The sequence below is a fragment of the Dendrobates tinctorius genome, unplaced genomic scaffold, assembly GCF_039654945.1.
Source record: "Dendrobates tinctorius isolate UK_male_01 unplaced genomic scaffold, ASM3965494v1 ptg000224l, whole genome shotgun sequence".
Lineage (NCBI taxonomy): Eukaryota > Metazoa > Chordata > Amphibia > Anura > Dendrobatidae > Dendrobates > Dendrobates tinctorius.
In genome coordinates this window covers 11,047,688-11,070,675 of record NW_027361891.1, presented here as the reverse complement: position 1 = coordinate 11,070,675, position 22,988 = coordinate 11,047,688, and the positions used below count along the sequence as shown (strand labels likewise).

The 22,988-nt window shown below is 44.6% G+C and overlaps 1 protein-coding gene across 1 annotated transcript in view; it reads left to right on the top strand.

Annotated features, from left to right (window-relative positions):
- The window catches only part of PTPRR (protein tyrosine phosphatase receptor type R), a 350,468-nt gene extending 330,528 nt beyond the window's left edge, over positions 1-19,940 (top strand). Inside the window, exon 14 of the mRNA XM_073555527.1 lies at positions 19,054-19,940. Within this exon, the coding sequence (XP_073411628.1) occupies positions 19,054-19,147 (94 nt within the window). The 3' untranslated portion in view covers positions 19,148-19,940. The remainder of the gene's footprint in view (positions 1-19,053) is intronic.
- Positions 19,941-22,988: the final 3,048 nt, after the last annotated feature.

Here is a 22,988-nt window from a genome sequence, read left to right as displayed (position 1 = left end):
AACATTTTGGATTAAAGAGAACCTGTGAGTACGGAAATGCAGTCCAACCTGCAGGCAACATCTTATAGTGCAGGGGGAGCTGAATATACTGATATATACATAGTTTTATGAGAAAAGGAGAAAAGACTCAGTATAACCTGTGCTTTAGTAATTTAAGACTTTGCATTTTCTAGGATTTTGGGTCCAGTGGGTGGTCTTATCAGTGACTGACAGCTTTATTTTCATAAGTGTGTATACAGTGGTAGGATAGGACTGCCCACTAGTCAAATATCCCACTCAGCTCCCTTTTGATGGTGTCTGCAGATCAGACTGCATTTTCATGGTGGCAAGTTGCCTTTAAAGGAAAGCCATAATCATAAAATAACCTATTGATTAAAATAAGTTTTTGTGTTAAATGTATTTTTAAAAAATGTTTGGTAATTTTTTTTATTTATTTCCTTTTTAGCATAGCACAATCTGTATTAAAAATTTCCAAATCGAAATCTTGCAATTTTCACACTGGCCACTAAGGGATTTTTTAGACTCTAACTTCCTAATGTTTTTGGAAAGGTCCTGATCCTATAGTTTGTATTGCAGGATCTCATGATCAAGTGCAAAGGTCATTACGGAGGTGGAGCAGGGTCAGGTGTGACATCTCCTATTGTGATTGGTGGATCCTGTGTCCGCAGATATGTATAGAGGGGTTATCTGACATTTGTAACCTTGCCTGTGAGAATATGGAGACTTGCTGTAAACCTTTCCTGAAAGTAAAGGAAGTGTAAGTCTAAACAAGCTCCAGCGGACAGTGTGAAAATTGCAAGATAACTATTTTTCTTAATGGGAATATGTCAATAGGCTTTTGGTGTTATCTGACAGTAAAGGCAGAGACCCTGATTCCAGCAATGTATCATTTGGTATACTGGCTGCAGCAGTTATGATAGTCACAGTTTTCACTAAATGCGCAAATACCCTGTAGTAAGTGAATAGTAATAGCGCATGTAAATAACGCAGGGCACTGTAAGTGTTACTACTAGAGTTGAGCGACTTTTGCTTTTTTAGGGTCGCGTTTCGTTTCGTGAAACCCGACTTTTCCAAAAGTCGGGTCGAGCAAGATCGTCCGATTATAGGGAAAAGTCGGGGTCGTCCCGAAACACGAAACCCAATGTAAGTCAATGGGGAATAAAAGTCGGCAGTGAGAGGAGGACAGGAAACACACCTACAGTGCCCATTTGAATGCCAAAAGCATCAATTCTTCTTACTTAAGCTTGTCAACCTTAATTAACTTCATAATACAAGTTACGCACTGAAAAATGGGGGTTATTTGGCTAAAGTTGTGGGGGGGGGGAGGGCTGGCTGCAGGTTTTCATGTGCCCTGGGCGAAAGAGCGCCCCTTTAACACATACCACAACTCATCATGCTCCGATACGGCAGAGAAATAGCGGTATAGTACAATGAAAAATACCTCACTTTTTACATCTCATGACGAGGCCCATCTATTTCTCCATACAGAATCATTGGTCCCATATAATGTTTGAAACAGTATATGATGAGCTCCACATAATGCTACAGTATATGTTGGTCCCCATGGATGAAGCTCCACTGTCTTATGGGCCCAAATAATGCTCCAAACATAATGGGCCCCATTTCTAATGCTCTAGTGTATAATGGGCCCTGTAAATGCTGCTCCAGTGTCTGATGTCCACCTTTGGAATGTTCCAGTGTATGGTGGGCCCCATCTATCATTCTCCAGAGTATAGTGCTCCCCAAAAATTGCTGTCCCAACATAGAAAACAATCAAATAAGTCTCCTCGCTAGGGAATCCCTGTACTTGTCTGGACAGGTGCTGTAGCTTGCTTAACAGCTCTCCAGCCGTTCTCACGCCCAGTATGGATTGCACGTGATTGCACAAAGGTTAGAAAGGGTACCGTATCCCCGGATAACATGTATGGATAGCGTACACATTCAAAATATATGTCTATACAGCATGAGGCAGGCTCAGACGGTGTTAGGCCCAGTATGGATTGCACGTCATTGCACAAAGGTTAGAAAGGGTACCGTATCCCCGGATAACATGTATGGATAGCGTACACATTCAAAATATATGTCTATACAGCATGAGGCAGGCTCAGACGGTGTTAGGCCCAGTATGGATTGCACGTCATTGCACAAAGGTTAGAAGGGGTACCGTATCCCCGGATAACATGTATGGATAGCGTACACATTCAAAATATATGTCTATACAGCATGAGGCAGGCTCAGACGGTGTTAGGTCCAGTATGGATTGCACGTCATTGCACAAAGGTTAGAAAGGGTACCGTATCCCCGGATAACATGTATGGATAGCGTACACATTCAAAATATATGTCTATACAGCATGAGGCAGGCTCAGACGGTGTTAGGCCCAGTATGGATTGCACGTCATTGCACAAAGGTTAGAAAGGGTACCGTATCCCCGGATAACATGTATGGATAGCGTACACATTCAAAATATATGTCTATACAGCATGAGGCAGGCTCAGACGGTGTTAGGCCCAGTATGGATTGCACGTCATTGCACAAAGGTTAGAAAGGGTACCGTATCCCCGGATAACATGTATGGATAGCGTACACATTCAAAATATATGTCTATACAGCATGAGGCAGGCTCAGACGGTGTTAGGCCCAGTATGGATTGCACGTCATTGCACAAAGGTTAGAAGGGGTACCGTATCCCCGGATAACATGTATGGATAGCGTACACATTCAAAATATATGTCTATACAGCATGAGGCAGGCTCAGACGGTGTTAGGCCCAGTATGGATTGCACGTCATTGCACAAAGGTTAGAAGGGGTACCGTATCCCCGGATAACATGTATGGATAGCGTACACATTCAAAATATATGTCTATACAGCATGAGGCAGGCTCAGACGGTGTTAGGCCCAGTATGGATTGCACGTCATTGCACAAAGGTTAGAAGGGGTACCGTATCCCCGGATAACATGTATGGATAGCGTACACATTCAAAATATATGTCTATACAGCATGAGGCAGGCTCAGACGGTGTTAGGCCCAGTATGGATTGCACGTCATTGCACAAAGGTTAGAAGGGGTACCGTATCCCCGGATAACATGTATGGATAGCGTACACATTCAAAATATATGTCTATACAGCATGAGGCAGGCTCAGACAGTGTTAGGCCCAGTATGGATTGCACGTCATTGCACAAAGGTTAGAAAGGGTACCGTATCCCCGGATAACATGTATGGATAGCGTACACATTCAAAATATATGTCTATACAGCATGAGGCAGGCTCAGACGGTGTTAGGCCCAGTATGGATTGCACGTCATTGCACAAAGGTTAGAAAGGGTACCGTATCCCCGGATAACATGTATGGATAGCGTACACATTCAAAATATATGTCTATACAGCATGAGGCAGGCTCAGACGGTGTCAGGCACAGTATGGATTTGACGGCCCAGATTACACAGCGGAGGAGCAGGGAGAGGTAAAGATTGCAAATGCTGGGGCTCTGGCCAAGCAAGGGGGGCACACTCGTGGGCGTCGGTACTGGCACTGGGCCCCTCATAGTACAGCCGTGTGTCTGACGGCGGGTGTGCACCACCACCGTCAGAGACACTTGATTGCACTATGAGGGACCCTGTGCCAGTGCCCGCGCCCAAGAGTCGGCCTACCCACCTGTCCAGGGCAACGGCACTCGCACGGTGTTGTGTGCTAGGTGGTGACCCCGGCCATGGGGGGGAGGCAGCACAGTTAGGGAGTTTTAGAAAGTGGCATATGTTGATGTTGGACATTCAACTGATGCAAAAGGCGAAATAGGTGAAGTACCAGGAAGAGGTGGACCAAAGCAAGCCATTTTTCTGTCACCCTATGTGTCATCAGGGGAAGGTGGGACAAAATCCTTGGAAACCCATGCGTGGTTCATTTTAATGAAGGTTAGATCATCCACATTTTGGGTTGACAGACGGGTCCTTTTTTCTGTCAGGATTGATCCAGCTGCACTGAAGACTCTTTCCGATAGCACACTTGCAGCTGGGCAAGCGAGCTCCTGTAAGGCATATTGGGCCAATTCAGGCCAGGTGTCCAGTTTAGCGGCCCAATAGTCAAAGGGGAATGACCTGTGTGGGAGAACATCGATATGGGAGGAAAAGTAGTTTGTAACCATAGTTGACAACTGCTGTCTCCTGTCACTTTCCATCGATGCAGCATTACCAGTTGTGTGAGCGGTATTTGAAAAATCAGTCCACAACATTGTCATGAAACCCCTGTCTCCAACGCCACTTCTGCTGTGTGCACCACGAACACCTCTGCCAAGCTGCCCCCGGCCCGTACGGCTCGTGTGAGAACCATCACCGCTGCTGTGTGCTGGGAATGCCTCAAGCAACCGATTTACCAGAGTTGCTTGTTAATTAGCCAATATTAGGTCAAGGTTCTCCTGTGGCATGATGTTTTGTAATTTGCCTTTATAGCGTGGATCCAGGATGCTGGCCAACCAGTAGTCGTCATCGTTCATCATTTTGGCAATGCGGGGGTCCCTTTTTAGGATCCGCAAGGCATAATCTGACATGTGGGCCAATGTTCCCGGTGTCAATGATGCACTGCGAGTGCTGGGTGGAGGAGCACTTTCTGGCAAATCCACATCCCTCCAGTCACGCACAAACCCTGTACCAGACCTTGCCACGCCAACATTTTCACTTGCCCCACGAGATGCATCCTCCTCCCCTAAGTAATCATCCCCATCATCCTCCTCCTCCTCCTCCTCTTCTTCCTCCACCTCGTCCAGGAGAGGTCCCTGAGCAGACAATGGCTGAATGTCATCAAGGATTCCCTCCTCCTCTTCCTCCTCATCAACATTGGCTGCAGACGCCTGCTCCTTAAGGTGCGTCAAAGTTTGCATGAGCAGACGCATAAGTGGGATGCTCATGCTTAGGATGGCGTCGTCTGCGCTTACCAGCCGTGTGCATTCCTCAAAACACTGAAGGACTTTACAAAGGTCTTTCAGCTTCGACCACTGCACGCCTGTCAACTCCATGTCTGCTCTCAAAGTGCCTGGCCGTGTATCCTCCCACAAATGCATTATGGCCTGCCTCTGCTCGCACAGCCGCTCCACCATGTGCAGGGTGGAGTTCCACCTTGTTGCAATGTCGATAATGAGGCGGTGGTTGGGAAGGTGGAGCAATCGCTGCAGCTTCTGCATACGAACGGAGTGTACAGGCGACCGGCGGATGTGCGCGCACAGTCTTCGCACCTTCTGGAGCAGGGCTGTTAACTCCGGATAATTTTTGAGGAAGCACTGCACCACCAGGTTCAAGGTGTGAGCCAAGCAAGGTATGTGGCTGAGTTTTGAAAGGGCTATGGCTGCCACAAAATTACGGCCGTTATCACTAACTACCTTGCCTGCCTCAAGATGTACACTGCCCAGCCATGACTCAGTTTGTCGCTTCAAGTACTCGGCCAGCACCTCGGCAGTGTGTCTGTCGCCCAAACACATTATCTGCAACACAGCCTGATGATGCTTTCCACTAGCTGCTCGATAGGGGGACACATCGTGTGCAACAGTGGCAGCTGCAGATGGAGTGCTCATACGACTGCGCTCTGTGGACGAGCTGTCGCTTCTGGAGGAGGAGGAGGAGGAGGAGGGTCGAACGCCTACAGTCAACTGTTTCCTATACCGTGGGCTAGGCAGCACTGTCCCACCACCGCTGTCCCCTGTGGACCCTGCATCCACCACATTAACCCAGTGCGCAGTGATGGACACGTAACGGCCCTGGCCATGCCGACTGGACCATGCATCAGTTGTGAGGTGCACCTTTCCGCTCACTGACTGCTTGAGTGCATGGACAATGCGGTCTTTCACATGATGGTGGAGGGCTGGGATGGCTTTGCGAGAGAAGAAGTGGCGACTGGGTAGGTCATAGCGTGGTACTGCATAGGCCATGAGTTCGCGGAAAGCTGTGCTTTCCACCAACCGAAAGGGCATCATCTCAAACGAGATTAGTTTGGCAATGTGGGCGTTCAAACCCAGTGTACGCGGATGAGAGACTGAGTACTTTCTTGACCTACTCATAGTGTCTTGGAGGGTGAGCTGGACTTGAGAGCTGCATATGTTGGAAGTAGCGGTGGACAGGGCGGACTGAGAGAGGGTTGATGATGGTGATGGAGTTGGTGTTCTTTCTGATGGCCTAGAATCAGTCTTTCGTTGATATAACAGTGGGATTCCCTGACTGCTGTGGCCTTGCAACGACACCTCAACATTTGCTGCTGTGCTAACCGGTGTGCTTACAGTGGGGGAAACAATGTAGCGTTGCTGACTACCTTCGTTGTGATCAGTTGCACATGTGGCACTTGAGGTTTGGTGTTGTGTCCACGCTTGCAAGTGCATGCTGGTTAAATGTCTAAGCATGCAACTGGTATTCAAATTTTTCAGATTTTTCCCTCGGCTAAAGGTCTTTGCGCACTTCTTACAGATAACATTGGCCTGATCATGAGGATTTTGTTCAAAAAACTGCCACACTGCACTCTTCCTACTTTGGCAGACATTTTGCGGCCTAGCACGCTGTGATCTTTTGACCCTCTGGACAAGCTGTCCAGCAACTCTTTTGATGTTTGGAACCTGTCTTTGGAGTGCTCTGGGCCTGCCAGATAACAGCTGTTGCGATGTCGATGTCTGCTGTGGATGCTCCTCATCTGAGCTATTGGAAGCAGCACCCTCTTCCCCCAATGGATGCCAATCTGGGTCAACAACTGGGTCATCCATCACCTCCTCTTCTATGTCATGTGCACCTTTCTCTGTGTCACCGTGTATGGTGGTATAGTGTGCGGGAAGGGGCACCTGAGTCTCATCAGGGTCAAAATCTGGCTCTGTACACTGCGAGGACAATGTAGTGCTCTGAGTGAAGGTACCAGCAGAATCATCCATCAGCGGCTGTGCATCAGTGCACTCCATGTCAGATTCATCTTGGCCTGGGTAATTCACCATTTGACTTGATAATCCAGGCATGGTATGTGAAAACAGCTCCATGGAGTAATCAGTAGTATGGCCTGCGTCATCCTTCAATCTTGGTTGGGGTGAAGGACACAAGGAAAGGTGTGGTTCATGAACATGAGCCTCCAATGACGACTCAGTGCTTTTACTTTTTACAACTGAAGAAGAGGAGGCGATAGAGCTGGAGGCAGAGTCAACAATGTAAGACAAAACTTTTTCCTGATGCTCTGCCTTTAAAAGCGGTTTGCCAACTCCTAGAAAACTAAGCGTTCGAGGCCTTATGTAGACAGACGATGACGCAGGGTCAGCACCTCCTGCATTTGGTCCTATTTTGCTCTTGCCACTACCATCAGATCCACCACCAACACCATCATTACCAGCTGCCAACCCCCGCCCAATTCCACGGCCTCTTCCACCAGCCTTCCTCATTTTTGGTAGAAATGTAGACAAAATCCAACAAACTATATAGTAATGTAAAACAAGGTACAAGGTGTCTATAGGACAGGGGAGTTTTAGAATTTCTGCACACACTTGTGGACAGTGGACACTTGTGGATTGTGTGCGGCCCACTGATATCTGAGCGCTATGTGACATGCTCGATGGCACAGCTGCCTGTGACCAAAGTGACGAGAGGATAATGGAGATTTTGAATCTCTGCGTACACTTTTGGACACTGGACACTTGTGGATCGTGTGCGGCCCACTGATATCTGAGCGCTATGTGACACGCTCGATGGCACAGCTGCCTGTGACCAAAGTGACGAGAGGATAATGGAGATTTTGAATCTCTGCGTACACTTTTGGACACTGGACACTTGTGGATTGTGTGCGGCCCACTGATATCTGAGCGCTATGTGACACGCTCGATGGCACAGCTGCCTGTGACCAAAGTGACGAGAGGATAATGGAGATTTTGAATCTCTGCGTACACTTGTGGACAGTGGACACTTGTGGATTGTGTGCGGCCCACTGATATCTGAGCGCTATGTGACACGCTCGATGGCACAGCTGCCTGTGACCAAAGTGACGAGAGGATAATGGAGATTTTGAATCTCTGCGTACACTTTTGGACACTGGACACTTGTGGATTGTGTGCGGCCCACTGATATCTGAGCGCTATGTGACACGCTCGATGGCACAGCTGCCTGTGACCAAAGTGACGAGAGGATAATGGAGATTTTGAATCTCTGCGTACACTTTTGGACACTGGACACTTGTGGATTGTGTGCGGCCCACTGATATCTGAGTGCTATGTGACACGCTCGATGGCACAGCTGCCTGTGACCAAAGTGACGAGAGGATAATGGAGATTTTGAATCTCTGCGTACACTTGTGGACACTGGACACTTGTGGATTGTGTGCGGCCCACTGATATCTGAGCGCTATGTGACACGCTCGATGGCACAGCTGCCCGTGACCAAAGTGACAAGAGGATAATGGAGATTTTGAATCTCTGCGTACACTTTTGGACACTGGACACTTGTGGATTGTGTGCGGCCCACTGATATCTGAGCGCTATGTGACACGCTCGATGGCACAGCTGCCTGTGACCAAAGTGACGAGAGGATAATGGAGATTTTGAATCTCTGCGTACACTTGTGGACAGTGGACACTTGTGGATTGTGTGCGGCCCACTGATATCTGAGCGCTATGTGACACGCTCGATGGCACAGCTGCCTGTGACCAAAGTGACGAGAGGATAATGGAGATTTTGAATCTCTGCATACACTTTTGGACACTGGACACTTGTGGATTGTGTGCGGCCCACTGATATCTGAGCGCTATGTGACACGCTCGATGGCACAGCTGCCTGTGACCAAAGTGACGAGAGGATAATGGAGATTTTGAATCTCTGCGTACACTTTTGGACACTGGACACTTGTGGATTGTGTGCGGCCCACTGATATCTGAGCGCTATGTGACACGCTCGATGGCACAGCTGCCTCTGACCAAAGTGACGAGAGGATAATGGAGATTTTGAATCTCTGCGTACACTTGTGGACACTGGACACTTGTGGATTGTGTGCGGCCCACTGATATCTGAGCGCTATGTGACACGCTCGATGGCACAGCTGCCTGTGACCAAAGTGACAAGAGGATAATGGAGATTTTGAATCTCTGCGTACACTTTTGGACACTGGACACTTGTGGATTGTGTGCGGCCCACTGATATCTGAGCGCTATGTGACACGCTCGATGGCACAGCTGCCTGTGACCAAAGTGACGAGAGGATAATGGAGATTTTGAATCTCTGCGTACACTTGTGGACAGTGGACACTTGTGGATTGTGTGCGGCCCACTGATATCTGAGCGCTATGTGACACGCTCGATGGCACAGCTGCCTGTGACCAAAGTGACGAGAGGATAATGGAGATTTTGAATCTCTGCGTACACTTTTGGACACTGGACACTTGTGGATTGTGTGCGGCCCACTGATATCTGAGCGCTATGTGACACGCTCGATGGCACAGCTGCCTGTGACCAAAGTGACGAGAGGATAATGGAGATTTTGAATCTCTGGGTACACTTTTGGACACTGGACACTTGTGGATTGTGTGCGGCCCACTGATATCTGAGCGCTATGTGACACGCTCGATGGCACAGCTGCCTGTGACCAAAGTGATGAGAGGATAATGGAGATTTTGAATCTCTGCGTACACTTTTGGACACTGGACACTTGTGGATTGTGTGCGGCCCACTGATATCTGAGCGCTATGTGACACGCTCGATGGCACAGCTGCCTGTGACCAAAGTGACGAGAGGATAATGGAGATTTTGAATCTCTGCGTACACTTTTGGACACTGGACACTTGTGGATTGTGTGCGGCCCACTGATATCTGAGCGCTATGTGACACGCTCGATGGCACAGCTGCCTGTGACCAAAGTGACGAGAGGATAATGGAGATTTTGAATCTCTGCGTACACTTTTGGACACTGGACACTTGTGGATTGTGTGCGGCCCACTGATATCTGAGCGCTATGTGACACGCTCGATGGCACAGCTGCCTGTGACCAAAGTGACGAGAGGATAATGGAGATTTTGAATCTCTGCGTACACTTTTGGACACTGGACACTTGTGGATTGTGTGCGGCCCACTGATATCTGAGCGCTATGTGACACGCTCGATGGCACAGCTGCCTGTGACCAAAGTGACGAGAGGATAATGGAGATTTTGAATCTCTGCGTACACTTTTGGACACTGGACACTTGTGGATTGTGTGCGGCCCACTGATATCTGAGCGCTATGTGACACGCTCGATGGCACAGCTGCCTGTGACCAAAGTGACGAGAGGATAATGGAGATTTTGAATCTCTGCGTACACTTTTGGACACTGGACACTTGTGGATTGTGTGCGGCCCACTGATATCTGAGCGCTATGTGACACGCTCGATGGCACAGCTGCCTGTGACCAAAGTGACGAGAGGATAAGGGAGATTGGATTGCTTTTAAAAAAGCAGTTTGCGGAGCAGTGGGTAAACAGCAATGCCAGCGTGTCAGGAAGCCTTAGAAGGCAGCCCAACAACCAACACCACTGATACACCACAATATAGCCTCCCCTTGCACTGCACACACAGTGACTTGTGTGTTGTGCAGGCCAAATCGCTAGCAGCAGAAGCAGTTTTTTTGTCTTCTTCCCTGCCTAACGCTCTCCCTACAGAATCAGCAGCAACCTCTCCCTATACTAAGATCGGCAGAAGTAAGATGGCGGTCGGCGTGCACGCCCTTTTATACCCCCTGTGACGCCCACCAAAGCAAGCCAATCACTTGCATGCCCTTCTGAAAGATGGTGGTGACCCGTGCCTATGTCATCACGTTGCCCACAGTGTCCGTGGATCCTGATTGGCTGAAAAAGAGCGCAAAACAAACTTTTGAAACGCGACTTTGGCGCGTAAGTCGCCGACCTTTGAATTTTTTCGACCCGTTTCGCTCAACTCTAGTTACTACTTATAGTATTTGCGTACTTCAGGATATTTGCTCATTTTGTCTTTATCTTAGGTTCTGCTTGTTAAATGGCCTCCTATGCGTTGCTCTCATACCAGCTCCTGCTCTTGGTCAATGTTATTAGTTTTGGTCTACTTTTTTGTACCTCGTACAATCTGTGCGCAGCCCCCCCCTTTTTTTTTTTGGTCTGTTCATTTTGTTTCTATAGCTTCCCATAGGCAGGTGTCTGAGCAGCTTTCTGTACATTGTATAATAATAGAGTGCTGCTAATCAATGCAGCGTGGCTGGACTACCCTGCGCATGCCCGGCTATCCTGTAAACTACAGAGTCCCTGATTGCAGTGGTGTGTCAATTACTGGGCTATGTTCTGCTGTTTCAATACAATCAGCCTTTTATCAGCAGGAGATTATCACTACAGACATATGGCAGATATATCCAAACGTCAGAGTGCTCTCATACATTTACACTTGTTCCCATCCTTCCTAAATGCAGGCCTGCTGTATGCACCTGAATGCCTTATTGATAGACCTGTCAAATTGTATAGTTGGAGGGAGCAAATATGGTAGAAACCCAACCTTACACCGCTCATTATTGTAGCTACTTGTTAAATCTATTCATCTTCTTACCGGATCTAGAGACAGCACAGTGAATTTTATCAAAGAGACGCGGCTTGAGAGCCTCTTCTTACCTGTAATGACCTGCCAGAAGAAAAGATATTGAATTCTTTTCACATCTTAAAACACAGTGAGATCTTTAATGTACAGTATGTGCCGTACGTGCAGTGCATTGTAGGGTCTTATACGGTGGCGTGTAAAATAGCAGCGCTTTACTAGATTTCTAGAATGTAAAATCTGGAGGGTTTACACCAGCCTATTATATGTCAGAATGTATTACACTGTTATGTATTATTTTATAACACTTACATAAAATAGATGAAATGTATCCATATTTATAGCCGGCTATGTGCTCACATGTAAGTACGTGACCAGGGGTTCATACAGGCGTTGGGCAGCTTTTCCTGCCATTTCCCCCAAGCACACTGACATGTATCCTGTCCAAATGATGGTCAAAGGACAGATTTCTGCTACTATTAAACTATTTTGGAGAATTACATCTCCACTAAGCTGAATATGTGAAATGGAAATGGGATCATTTAATCATAACATATAGAGGCGGGTTAGAACACTCACATTATATACCTTATTGGGAAATTATGAGTTCATAGGGGAAGATAAGATAATAATCTTTATTTTTTATATAGCACTAACATATTCCGCAGCGCTTTACAGTTTTGCACACATTATCATCACTGTCCCTGATGGGGCTCACAATCTAAATTCCCTATCAGTATGTCTTTAGAATGTGGGAGGAAACCGGAGTACTCAGAGGAAACCCACGCAAACACGGGGAGAACATACAAACTCGAACCCAGCGCTGCAAGGCTGCAGCGCTAACCACTGAGCCACCGTGCCGCCCTCCTCTCTTGGATAAAGTGGAAAACCATAAAAAAGAGCAATAGTATCTCTTTAGGGGACTACTTTATCCAGACAACCCCATGATTTGAATAGATATGTAATAGCCAAATACTTGTGTAGGAAATCATACACGTACTGCCAGGATTCCCACAGATTTCAGCTGATCGCTGGCAATCCCAATGTTGTGACCAGATTGTAAACCATTCTAACTAGTAGGGATTTTGCAAAGCTGATAGCCCTTCAAACCTTTAAAATCTTTTCCTGGGCCGCTCACCGACCATGTGTCATTTTGTATAATATGTGACAGGATTGCGTAAATACCAACTTTCAAATGGGAAGGTGTGACTCGGATCAGACACTAAGACAAGTGACAGTAATGCATTGAGAAACTCCTTCTAGAATTTTTTTCATTCTAGCCTGTCATGCTCCATTTTTTCTAATAACGCATAATATATTCCAGAAAGGCAATAAATGCGATTCCTCTTTATATAATTAAAGGGATTGTGTGGTCGGAATATAGTGATGATGCAGCCTAGAGATAGGTCATCAATATCATATTGATGGGATTCTGATCCATACCCCAACTAACCGGCATTTAGAAGCTAAGGCATCAGCATTGCAGATCTCTTTGATGTGTTGACATCCGGCTGTCATCAGAGCTTATAGCCGGGGATCAATGGGTGTGCTGTTTGATATATACATAGTTCTATAAATTGAAAAGAGACAGATCCATCAAATTCAACATTTCTCCACCAGTTATACGTTCTCTATCACTAGATTATTTGTAACCCCAAATGCCGTTTCTTGAGAGAAAAGCATCCATCCTTTTTAAAGGGAAACTGTCTTGTGAAAAAACACTATTAGGCTGTGTGCCCACGTTGCATTTTTTTAAGCGTTTCCGCAACGTTTTTGCCGGCTCAGATGCTGCAGAAATGCTTAAAAGAAGCTTCAAATTAATTTGCATGCGTTTTTGGCTTTTTGTGCCAATGCATGCGTCTTTAAACGCTCAGGAATCGCAGCGGCTAAAAACGCAGCATGCCCATTAATTTCCGCATTGCTGAGCGTTTTTAGCCTTCCCCAATGTTCCCAGAAAATGCGCACCAAAAACGCGTGTCTTTTGTGTCAAAAACGCGCAAGAAATGCACGGAAAAAAGACGCGCATTTTCTGGTAAGGGGATCAGTTTCCTGAGCGTTTAAAAACATTATCGTGGGCACATAGCCTTAACCTCTTCCCGACCAATGACGCCACATAGGCGTCATGAAAACCTGTGCCAATCTGACCAGTGACGCCTATGTGGCGTCATGACTTCAAAGCCCCCTGCGGGTCGGGTGACCGGGGTCACTAAAAGGTCACCCGGCCTGCAGATACAGGGGGCTTTGTTCTTCACCACAGGGGGCGTGGCTTCACCCCCACGTGGCTACGATCGCTCTGATTGGCTGTTAAAAGTGAAACAGCCAATCATAAGGATAGTAATATTTCATCAATGAAAATTGATGAAATATTACAAACCAGCCATGGCCGATGCTGCAGTAGCATCGGACATGGCTGGAGACCCAGATCCGACCCCCCCACGGCTCATGGGGCCGATCGGCCCCGATACCGACTGACGGCGGCAATGTGCCGCCGCCGTCATCATCTGCTCCCCTCCCCCTTCTCTCTGCTCCCCCCACCTTCCGACCCTCACCCCCCCAGTGTCCCGCCGTCATGCTTCATAGGTGCCGCCATCTTGGAAAATGGCGGGCGCATGCACAGTGCGCCCACTGGCTGCAGGTTCATTCATTCATTTTGATCACTGAGATAAACTCTCACAGTTATCAAAATAGAATGAAAAGTAAATAAACCCCCCTTTATCACCCCCATAGGCAGGAGCAAATAATAAAATAAAGAAATTATTTTTATTTTTATTTTTCCGTTAGGGTTAGGGTTGGAAATAGGGTTAGGGCTAGGGTTAGGGCTAGGGTTATGGCTAGGGCTAGGGTTATTGCTAGGGCTAAGTCTAGGGTTAGGGTTGGAAATAGGGTTAGGGTTGGAATTAGGGCTAAGGTTGGAATTAGGGTTAGGGTTGGAATTAGGGTTAGGGTGGAATTAGGGTTAAAGTGGAATTAGGGTTAGGGTTGGAATTAGGGTTATGGTTAAAACTAGGTTTAGGGTTGGAATTAGGGTTAGGGTTGGAATTAGGGTTAGGGATAGGGTTAGGGATGTGTTGGGGTTAGGGCTGTGGTTAGGGGTGTGTTGGGGTTAGGGGTGGAGTTATAATTGAGGGGTTTCCACTGTTTAGGCACATCAGGGGGTCTCCAAATGCGACATGGTGCAACCATTGATTCCAGCCAATTTTGCATTCAAAAAGTCAAACGGTGCTCCCTCCCTTCCAAACCCTAACGTGTGCCTAAACAGTGGTTTACCCCAACATATGGGGTATCGGCATACTCAGGAAACCTTGCACAACAACTTTGGTGGTCTAATTTCTCATGTTACCCTTGGGAAAATAAAAAATTGGAGGCTAAAATTATTTTTGTGGAAAAAAAATGATTTTTTTATTTTCACGTCTCTGCGTTATAAACTTCTGTGAAGCACTTGGGGGTTCAAAGTGCTCACCAGACATCTAGATAAGTTCCTAGGAAGGTCTAGTTTCCAAAATGGTGTCACTTGTGGGGGGTTTCTACTGTTTAGGCACATCAGGGGCTCTGCAAACGTAACGACGACCGCAGACCTTTTCATCAAAGTTTGCATTTCAAAACGTCACTACTTCCATTCTGAGCCCTTACGTGTGCCCAAACAATGGTTCCCCCCATATATGGGTACCAATGTACTCAGGACAAACCGGACAACAACTTTTGGGGTCCAATTTCTCCTGTTACCCTTGTGAAAATAAAAATTTGCGAGCTAAAAAATCATTTTTTGAGGAAAAAAAAATATTTTTTATTTTCACAGCTTTGCGTTATAAACTTCTGTGAAGCACTTGGGGTTCAAAGTGCTCACCACACATCTAGATAAGTTCCTTGGGGGGTCTAGTTTCCAAAATGGGGTCATTTGTGTGGGGGTTCCACAGTTTAGGCACACCAGGGGCTCTGCAAAAGTAACATGTCATCCGCAGACCATTCCATCAAAGCCAGCATTTCATAACGTCACTCCTTCCCTTCCGAGCCCCGACGTGTGCCCAGTGGTCCCCACCCACATATGGGGTACCAGCGTACTCAGGACAAACTGGACAACAACTTTTGGGGTCCAATTTCTCCTGTTACCCTTGTGGAAAAAAAATTGCTGGCTAAAAATCATTTTTTTTTAGGAAAAAAATGATATTTTATTTTCACGCCTCTGCGTTATAAACTTCTGTGAAGCACTTGGGGATTCAAGGTGCTCACCACACATCTAAATAAGTTCCTTGGGGGGTCTAGTTTCCAAAATGGGGTCATTTGTGGGGGGTTTCCACAGTTTAGGTACATCAGGGCCTCTGCAAATGTAACATCATGCCCGCAGACCATTCCATCAATGTCAGCATTTCAAAATGTCACTACTTCCCTTCCGAGCCCCGATGTGTGCCCAAACAGTGGTCCCCCCAACATATGGGGTATCAGCATACTCAGGAAAAACTGGACAACAACTTTTGGGATCCCGTTTCTCCTGGTACCCTTGTGAAAATAAAAAATTGCGCATTAAAAAATAATTTTTTGAGGAAAAAGAATATTTTTTATTTTCACGGCACTGCGTTATAAACTTTTGTGAAGCACTTGGGGGTTCAAAGTGCTCACTATGCATCTAGATAAGTTCCTTAGGGGGTCTAGTTTCCAAAATGGGGTCATTTGTGGGGGTGCTCCAATGTTTAGGCACACAGGGGCTCTCCAAACACAACATGGTGTCCGCTAACGATTAGAGGTAATTTTCATTTCAAAAAGTCAAATGGTTCTCCTTCCCTTCTGAGCCCTGCCATGCGCCCAAACAGTGGTTCCCCCCACATATGGGGTATTGGTTTACTCAGGACAAACTGGACCAATTTCTCTTGTTACCCTTGTGAAAATAAAAAATAGCGTGCTAAAAATCATTTTTGAGAAAAAAATTATTTTTTATTTTCACTGCTCTGCGTTATAAACTTTTGTGAAGCACCTGGGGGTTCAAAGTGCTCACTACACATCTAGATAAGTTCCATAAGGGGTCTAGTTTTCAAAATGGTGTCACTTGTGGGGGGGTTTTCACTGCTTAGGCACACAGGGGCTCTCCAAACACGACATGGCGTCCGATAACGATTGGAGCTAATTTTCCATTCAAAAAGTCAAATAGCACTTCTTCCCTTCCGTACCCTGCCGTGCACCCAAACAGTGGATTATGACCACATATGAGGTATTTGTGCACTCAAGAGAAATTGCCCAACAAATTTTAGCATCCATTTTATCCTGTTGCCCATGTGAAAATGAAAAAACTAAGGCTAAAAGAACATTTTTGTGAAAAAAAAGTACTTTTTTTTTACGGATCAATTTGTGAAGCACCTGGGGGTTCAAAGTGATCACTATGCATGTAGATAAGTTCCTTGGGGGGTCTAGTTTCCAAAATGGGGTCACTTGTGGGGGAGCTCCAATGTTTAGGCACACAGGGGCTCTCCAAACGCGACATGGCAACCGTTAAATATTCCAGCATGTTTTCCATTCAAAAAGTCAAATGGCACTCATTCCCTTCTGAACCCTGCCATGCACACAAACAGTAGTTTATGACCACATATGAGGTATCGGTGCACTCACGAGAAATTGCCCAACAAATTTTAGGATCCATTTTATCCTGCTGCCCATGTGAAAATGAAAAAACTGATGCTAAAAGAAAATTTTTGTTGGAAAAATTAAAATGTCCATTTTTTCTTTCCACGTTGCTTTAGTTCCTGTGAAACACCTGAAGGGTTAATAATCTTCTTGAATATAGTTTTGAGTAGCTTGAGGGGTGAAGTTTTTAAAATGGTGTCACTTTTGGGAATTTTCTGCCATATAGACTCCTCAAAGTGACTTCAAATGTGAGGTGGTCCCTAAAAAAATGGTTTTGTAAATTTTGCTGTAAAAATGAGAAATCACTGGTCAACTTTTAACCCTTATAACTTCCTAACAAAAAAATAATTTGTTTCCAAAATTGTGCTGATGTAAAGTAGACATGTGGAAAATATTATTTAGTAACCACTTTGTGTCACATAACTCTGATTTAACAGAGTAAAAATTCAAAATTTGAAAATTGCTAAATTTTCTAAATTTTTGCCAAATTTCTGATTTTTTCACAAATAAACGCAAAAATTATCGACCTAAATTTACCACTAACATGAAGCCCAGTATGTCACGAAAAAACAATCTCAGAATCGCTAGGATCCGTTGAAGCGTTCCTGAGTTATTACCTCATAAAGGGACACTGGTCAGAATTGCAAAAAATGGTTTGGTCATTAAGGTTAAAATAGGCTTGGTCATGAAGGGGTTAATCTGCAGATAATAGCGCTCTAAAGCCATGCGGCCACCGTGCTGGAAACCTGGCTGCAAGGAGAAAATGAGCTTTAATCTATTTTATTTCAGTCATAGAGGCACGGCTTCAGTCACTGCTTAGTGCATAGTTCTGTAACCGTGCCCCCGATACTGACTGACAGCTGGCTCTACAGGCCATCAGTGCTGCGCCGGCTGTCAGTCAGTGCCGGGGTGTGTTGCAGCCATACCTCACTATGTACTGAGCATTTTCTCCTGGCAGCCAGGCTTTCAGTGCAGCACCCGCACGGCTTCAGAATGCTAGTAAGATATTTAGAGGCAGATTAACCCCATATCTGCAGGCTAATGGCGTTTTTTCACATGACAAGTTCCCTTTAAATGCTGATATAATATCTGCCATTGATACCTCTTCCGGTATTACACAGTCTGACGGTGATGAAACCCTACTGATCTGATATTAATAATTTATTAGGTTCAGTCATTAATATCGTCTGGTCAGATGGGTTGTCCACCTTTGGAGACAATTTTCTTTTCTTACATAAATAAATGTATTTTTTTGGCTAGAAATAGCCTTTGTAATTGGGTTTTATTAAAAATATTTTACCATTTGCCTTCTACAGCCCCTATTTTACACTGTCTATACTGGTTGTAAAATGGATGAACTGAGAACTTGACCATCCAATGGGAGCGTTTGTAACAGCTGATTGATTCATAGCCATGTATCAGAGTTTAATGTGCAGGGAAACAAAGTAAAGGGAACCTATTATGTAAAAAACATGTTATTAAATTGCAGATAAAGTGTTAACCCCATATCTCCAGGTTAATAGCATTTTTTCACATGACAGGTTCCCTTTAAAACAAAACTGTGCAAATTTTTAATGCAGCCAAATTGTAAAAATTATTTAATATGCCCTTAAGAAAAATATTGACATCAAGCTATCCTGGTCCATGGTGCTGGTAAGTAAAGGGGGTGAAGTAGTGGCCCTGTTTTCACTACTGATACCACCCAGTGGGCTCTGTGCTCCTTACTACCCCCGGTCATCTTTCCCCCACCCTGCATGGACTCCAAAGCTGGATTGTTGGAAGCAATATGTAAGTCCACTTTATTGCCTAGAAAATATTTCTCTAATGTGATTGTCCATGGCCACACATAATAATGATGCTGAGAAGAACCTGTTGCACTGGTATCGTGACTTATTCTGGTGTGTCTTCTTGTCCATAACAGGGGTGGAATGGTCCAGACCAGTGAGCAGTACCAGTTTGTGCACCATGCCCTGGGCCTGTATGAAAGTCGACTCTCTGCAGAAACGGTTCAGTGAAAATCTGAGAGTCCAAGCAATAGAGAAGATCTTTTTAGGTAATTGCCTGAATTACCGACCAGCAGTTTTTTGAAGGAGTAACGTAGACTCCATGGGAAAGACTGAACCTTTTGCGGGAATGTTGGAACGTCTGACACCGTTGGGTGGACGATACTTGTCATTAAATGTATCTGCACTGCAAGTTTCAGCAGAAGCAATGGATGGTGTAGAAGATGTCCATGGATTTTCCGTATGTACCTGGAAGGTGGATATACCTGTGACCTGGGATAATCTACCACACAGAATGTACGTACTACTGCTCCAGACACAGTGGCTGGGGATCTTACGATTATTCAGTGTATAAGAAATAAACGTTTGCAAACTTTGTGTCTTGTAAATGGACTGTCAGTTGTCACTCTGTTAAGTGCTATTACTTATTATGTGGTGAGTTTGTTTCCTGCCCACATAAAACTTTTGCTGCTAGTGTTCTGAGTACTATAATTAGTTTATTTTTAATTAAATAACGTTTCTTCGTTTTTATCTAAACGGTTCAGAACCAGTGAACATTTTATATGGAGATGTGTCTTTGTTCTATTAGCAATTGTGACTTTCCAGCAGGATATATAGCAGAGCACAATGTACTTTAATCATTGGATATGCATTTGCTGTATACTGTCAGTTGTACTACTTGCTGCGCCTCTTCTCCAAACCTGAATACAGTGTATTTGTAAATCCTGTGAGTAATGTTATCTGACAACTTTATAGCATATATCCGAAACTGCAAGAAATAAAACTGTTGTCTGAGGAACGATAACTTGGCGCAATAGTCATTTTGTAATGCTTCAAGCAAAAGTAAAAGCTTTATCCATGACCTCCAATCCATGGCTTGTCATGACATGCTGGGAATTGTAGAGTAAATGCTTAGAGAGATCCATTTAATCTCCTGAATTGAGCTTCCAGTAATATTTGTCTGTTTTTTGCATTCCTAGCTCAGCAATTCTAAGGGTATGTGCACACAACGTTTTATCAGGCAGATCCACTCCAAGACCTGTCTAAGTAAGCGCCCAGAAAACACTCAAAAGACTGAACATATTCATTGCTGTTCATATATTCACTCTTTTGAGAAACTTTTAACTGCTTCATGATTCCAAAGAGGCCAAGCAGTTAGCAGAAGTGACCTGATCACTTTCTGGCGTTTTCAGCTCTGAAGATGGCACATACTTCACCATGCAAGGCAATGGAGTGGCTCAAAAAAACTTTGATGGCCAAAAAGGATAAATAAGAGGTCATCAAACTACCAAAAAAACACAACAAAAAGACACTCAAGGAAAAAAATACCCTGGCTTTGTCTTGAAAAACTTGGTATATTGACTCATCTGAAAAAAAAGCATGTGCCCATACCCTAAAGACCTGAGCTATGCATTTAGCGTTGGCTGTGACATCGGAAGCAGGGTTACTGTTGATTCATCTATATCTTAATTTTGGCCCAACTGACTCCAGTGTTGGCAAGTTGTAGTCAATGGTGTTGCAATCACATGAAGCCTCATACCTGGTGCTAATAATCTCAATATGGCTCATGTCACGCACAGACTGTTAGTAGGAGCCTCTACGTAGCCTGAGCCTCAGTACAATTCAATGCTTTCTGCCAAGAAGACAATTACACACATGCACCAAGTAGGTTGTTACTTCTCTATCTAACCTGTGTATAAAACAATCTGTCAATAAGGCTGCCATTAAATTACGGAGTACTGGTATCATCATCAACATTTAAGGGGCGTTATTAAGATAAATGCATCAGAATTCTGGCTCAATTTGCGCTAACACACTATGCTACATGCACCATATTTGTGTGTTTAAGATACTTTGAACACTATTCATGAAGACCGGCATTGTTCACGGTCTTCATCCGGTGGTGTTCTGGAGTAAGATGCTCCTGATTCATGAAGAAGTACTAGAGTGACATTTCTGGCATAGGGACACCACAGCTCATCATGAATTTCACAGGCTGTGGCATCACACCCCAACTGTGCCCTCATCATGCACCAGCTCCACCCATTTAGGCGGAGCTTGGATAAGCTGACGCATAGTTGCCAAAAGTCGCAAAATTTAGGCTCAACTCTTGAGTTTTCATTTTTAAAATGTTTACACCACAATTCTAGTTTGAAAGCTTGAATAACTGGGACTTTTATGAATACCACTCAACAAGGGGGAGTGGCTTAATGGGGAAGGGGTGGGACAAAATTTTGGTGCAAAACATTGAAAATAAATATATTGGTGCATGTATTTGGTATATATTGCAATAAACTAGATAATCAGATAGGTGGTGTATGTTTAGGTAAATGAGTATAAAGATTTTAGATTTATCATTCAGCATGAGCCACTTAGGTAAATTTGGAGCATTTTAAGACTGTCTAAGTTTACTCGATCTGAATATTAGGTTAGTTTAGTTAATTTGCCTTTTTTTGCATGGCCCTTTATTAATTAATCTAATAGAAATGTGATGTAAATCATATAATTGGAGGTATAGTACGCTATTAAAATATTCAATGTATTAACGAGTATATCACTAAATGTAAAGTAGAGAGTAAAACCGATGACACATTAATACAGTATAAGTATATGAATAAATCCCTATGGTACAATTGGTACACACTGTTCCTCTGTACAATTTACTAATCTATTTTATAGAGTGGTTCTCCATATACTACAGCATTACCATTCACAGTTATGGTTCTCATAACCACACACGCTACGGCACATAGCAGAAATCTAAGAAATTAACAATTTCCTCTTTTGTAGAAAGCTCCTGATCTGTCCCAGATATGCAGCTAAGAGCACATTGCTCCCCCTCTGGAGCAGGTTGATGGGTCATACGATTTTGCTTATTTTGCAGTCTTTCTTGCTCTGCGCCGAGACCTCTGTACCAGGTCCAGACACAAACATATACATAGATATTAAATCAGTGCTGAAGACTCATGCAATCTGGTGTAGAGTCCCCAAAACAATTGAATAGAAGGAAGTCCTCGTCACTGACTTTTTCCCTCTGTGAAGGCTCATTTCCTTCCTAAAGTTAGCTTCACTTATCTAAGTTGTTGGACAGAAGCATGGAGTGACTGCTAGGTGGAAAATGGATGCATTGTTACGTGTTCTGCTGGTGATCTGCTTGTCCTACGGGATAACAGGTAAGTGAGGGATCCAGGTGGGGATACACATACAGGAGGGAAGGTTTGACCAAGGAACATGTATATGGAAATGATTCCTCTACAGTTAATTAGATGTATCTCATAATCTCACACTGTACACTATGTGTCAAAGCAGCGACTCCTGAAGACGCAATTATACAATCTGTGTTATAATAAAATTGTACCGTTTTATTCCGGCACTCAGGCTGCTGGTTAGGCCTTGTCAGCCAAGAAGTAGCAGGGTCTTTCTTTCCAAGATCCAACAGTAAATAGTATTTTTCATGTTCTGGAACCATGGTTGATTCATTTTAGAAAAAATTTGGTTGAATGATATAATTGAAATGCAAGGAACATTCAGGCATTGAAATGTATAATGGATTAATTTGTTCTAACCATCACCTGTGGTTGGGATGTAGACACTATCCCAGCCCACTTATCAGCGATCACGGAATGTTCATCAATATGAGTGCTCTGTAATATCTGGAGACTCCCCCTCACATCAATATCAGCCTAAGATTTGGAAACATTATTGTACCTGTGTTACCTTTCAGTCAGACATATTTGTACTGTAATTTAAAGTTTATCTGCTGCAATTTTTGATGATATTGTCTCCTGTAGATGGCAACGCTATCTATACTTGCACATTTATAAATACATTTAAAAAAAGTAAAATGAAATAG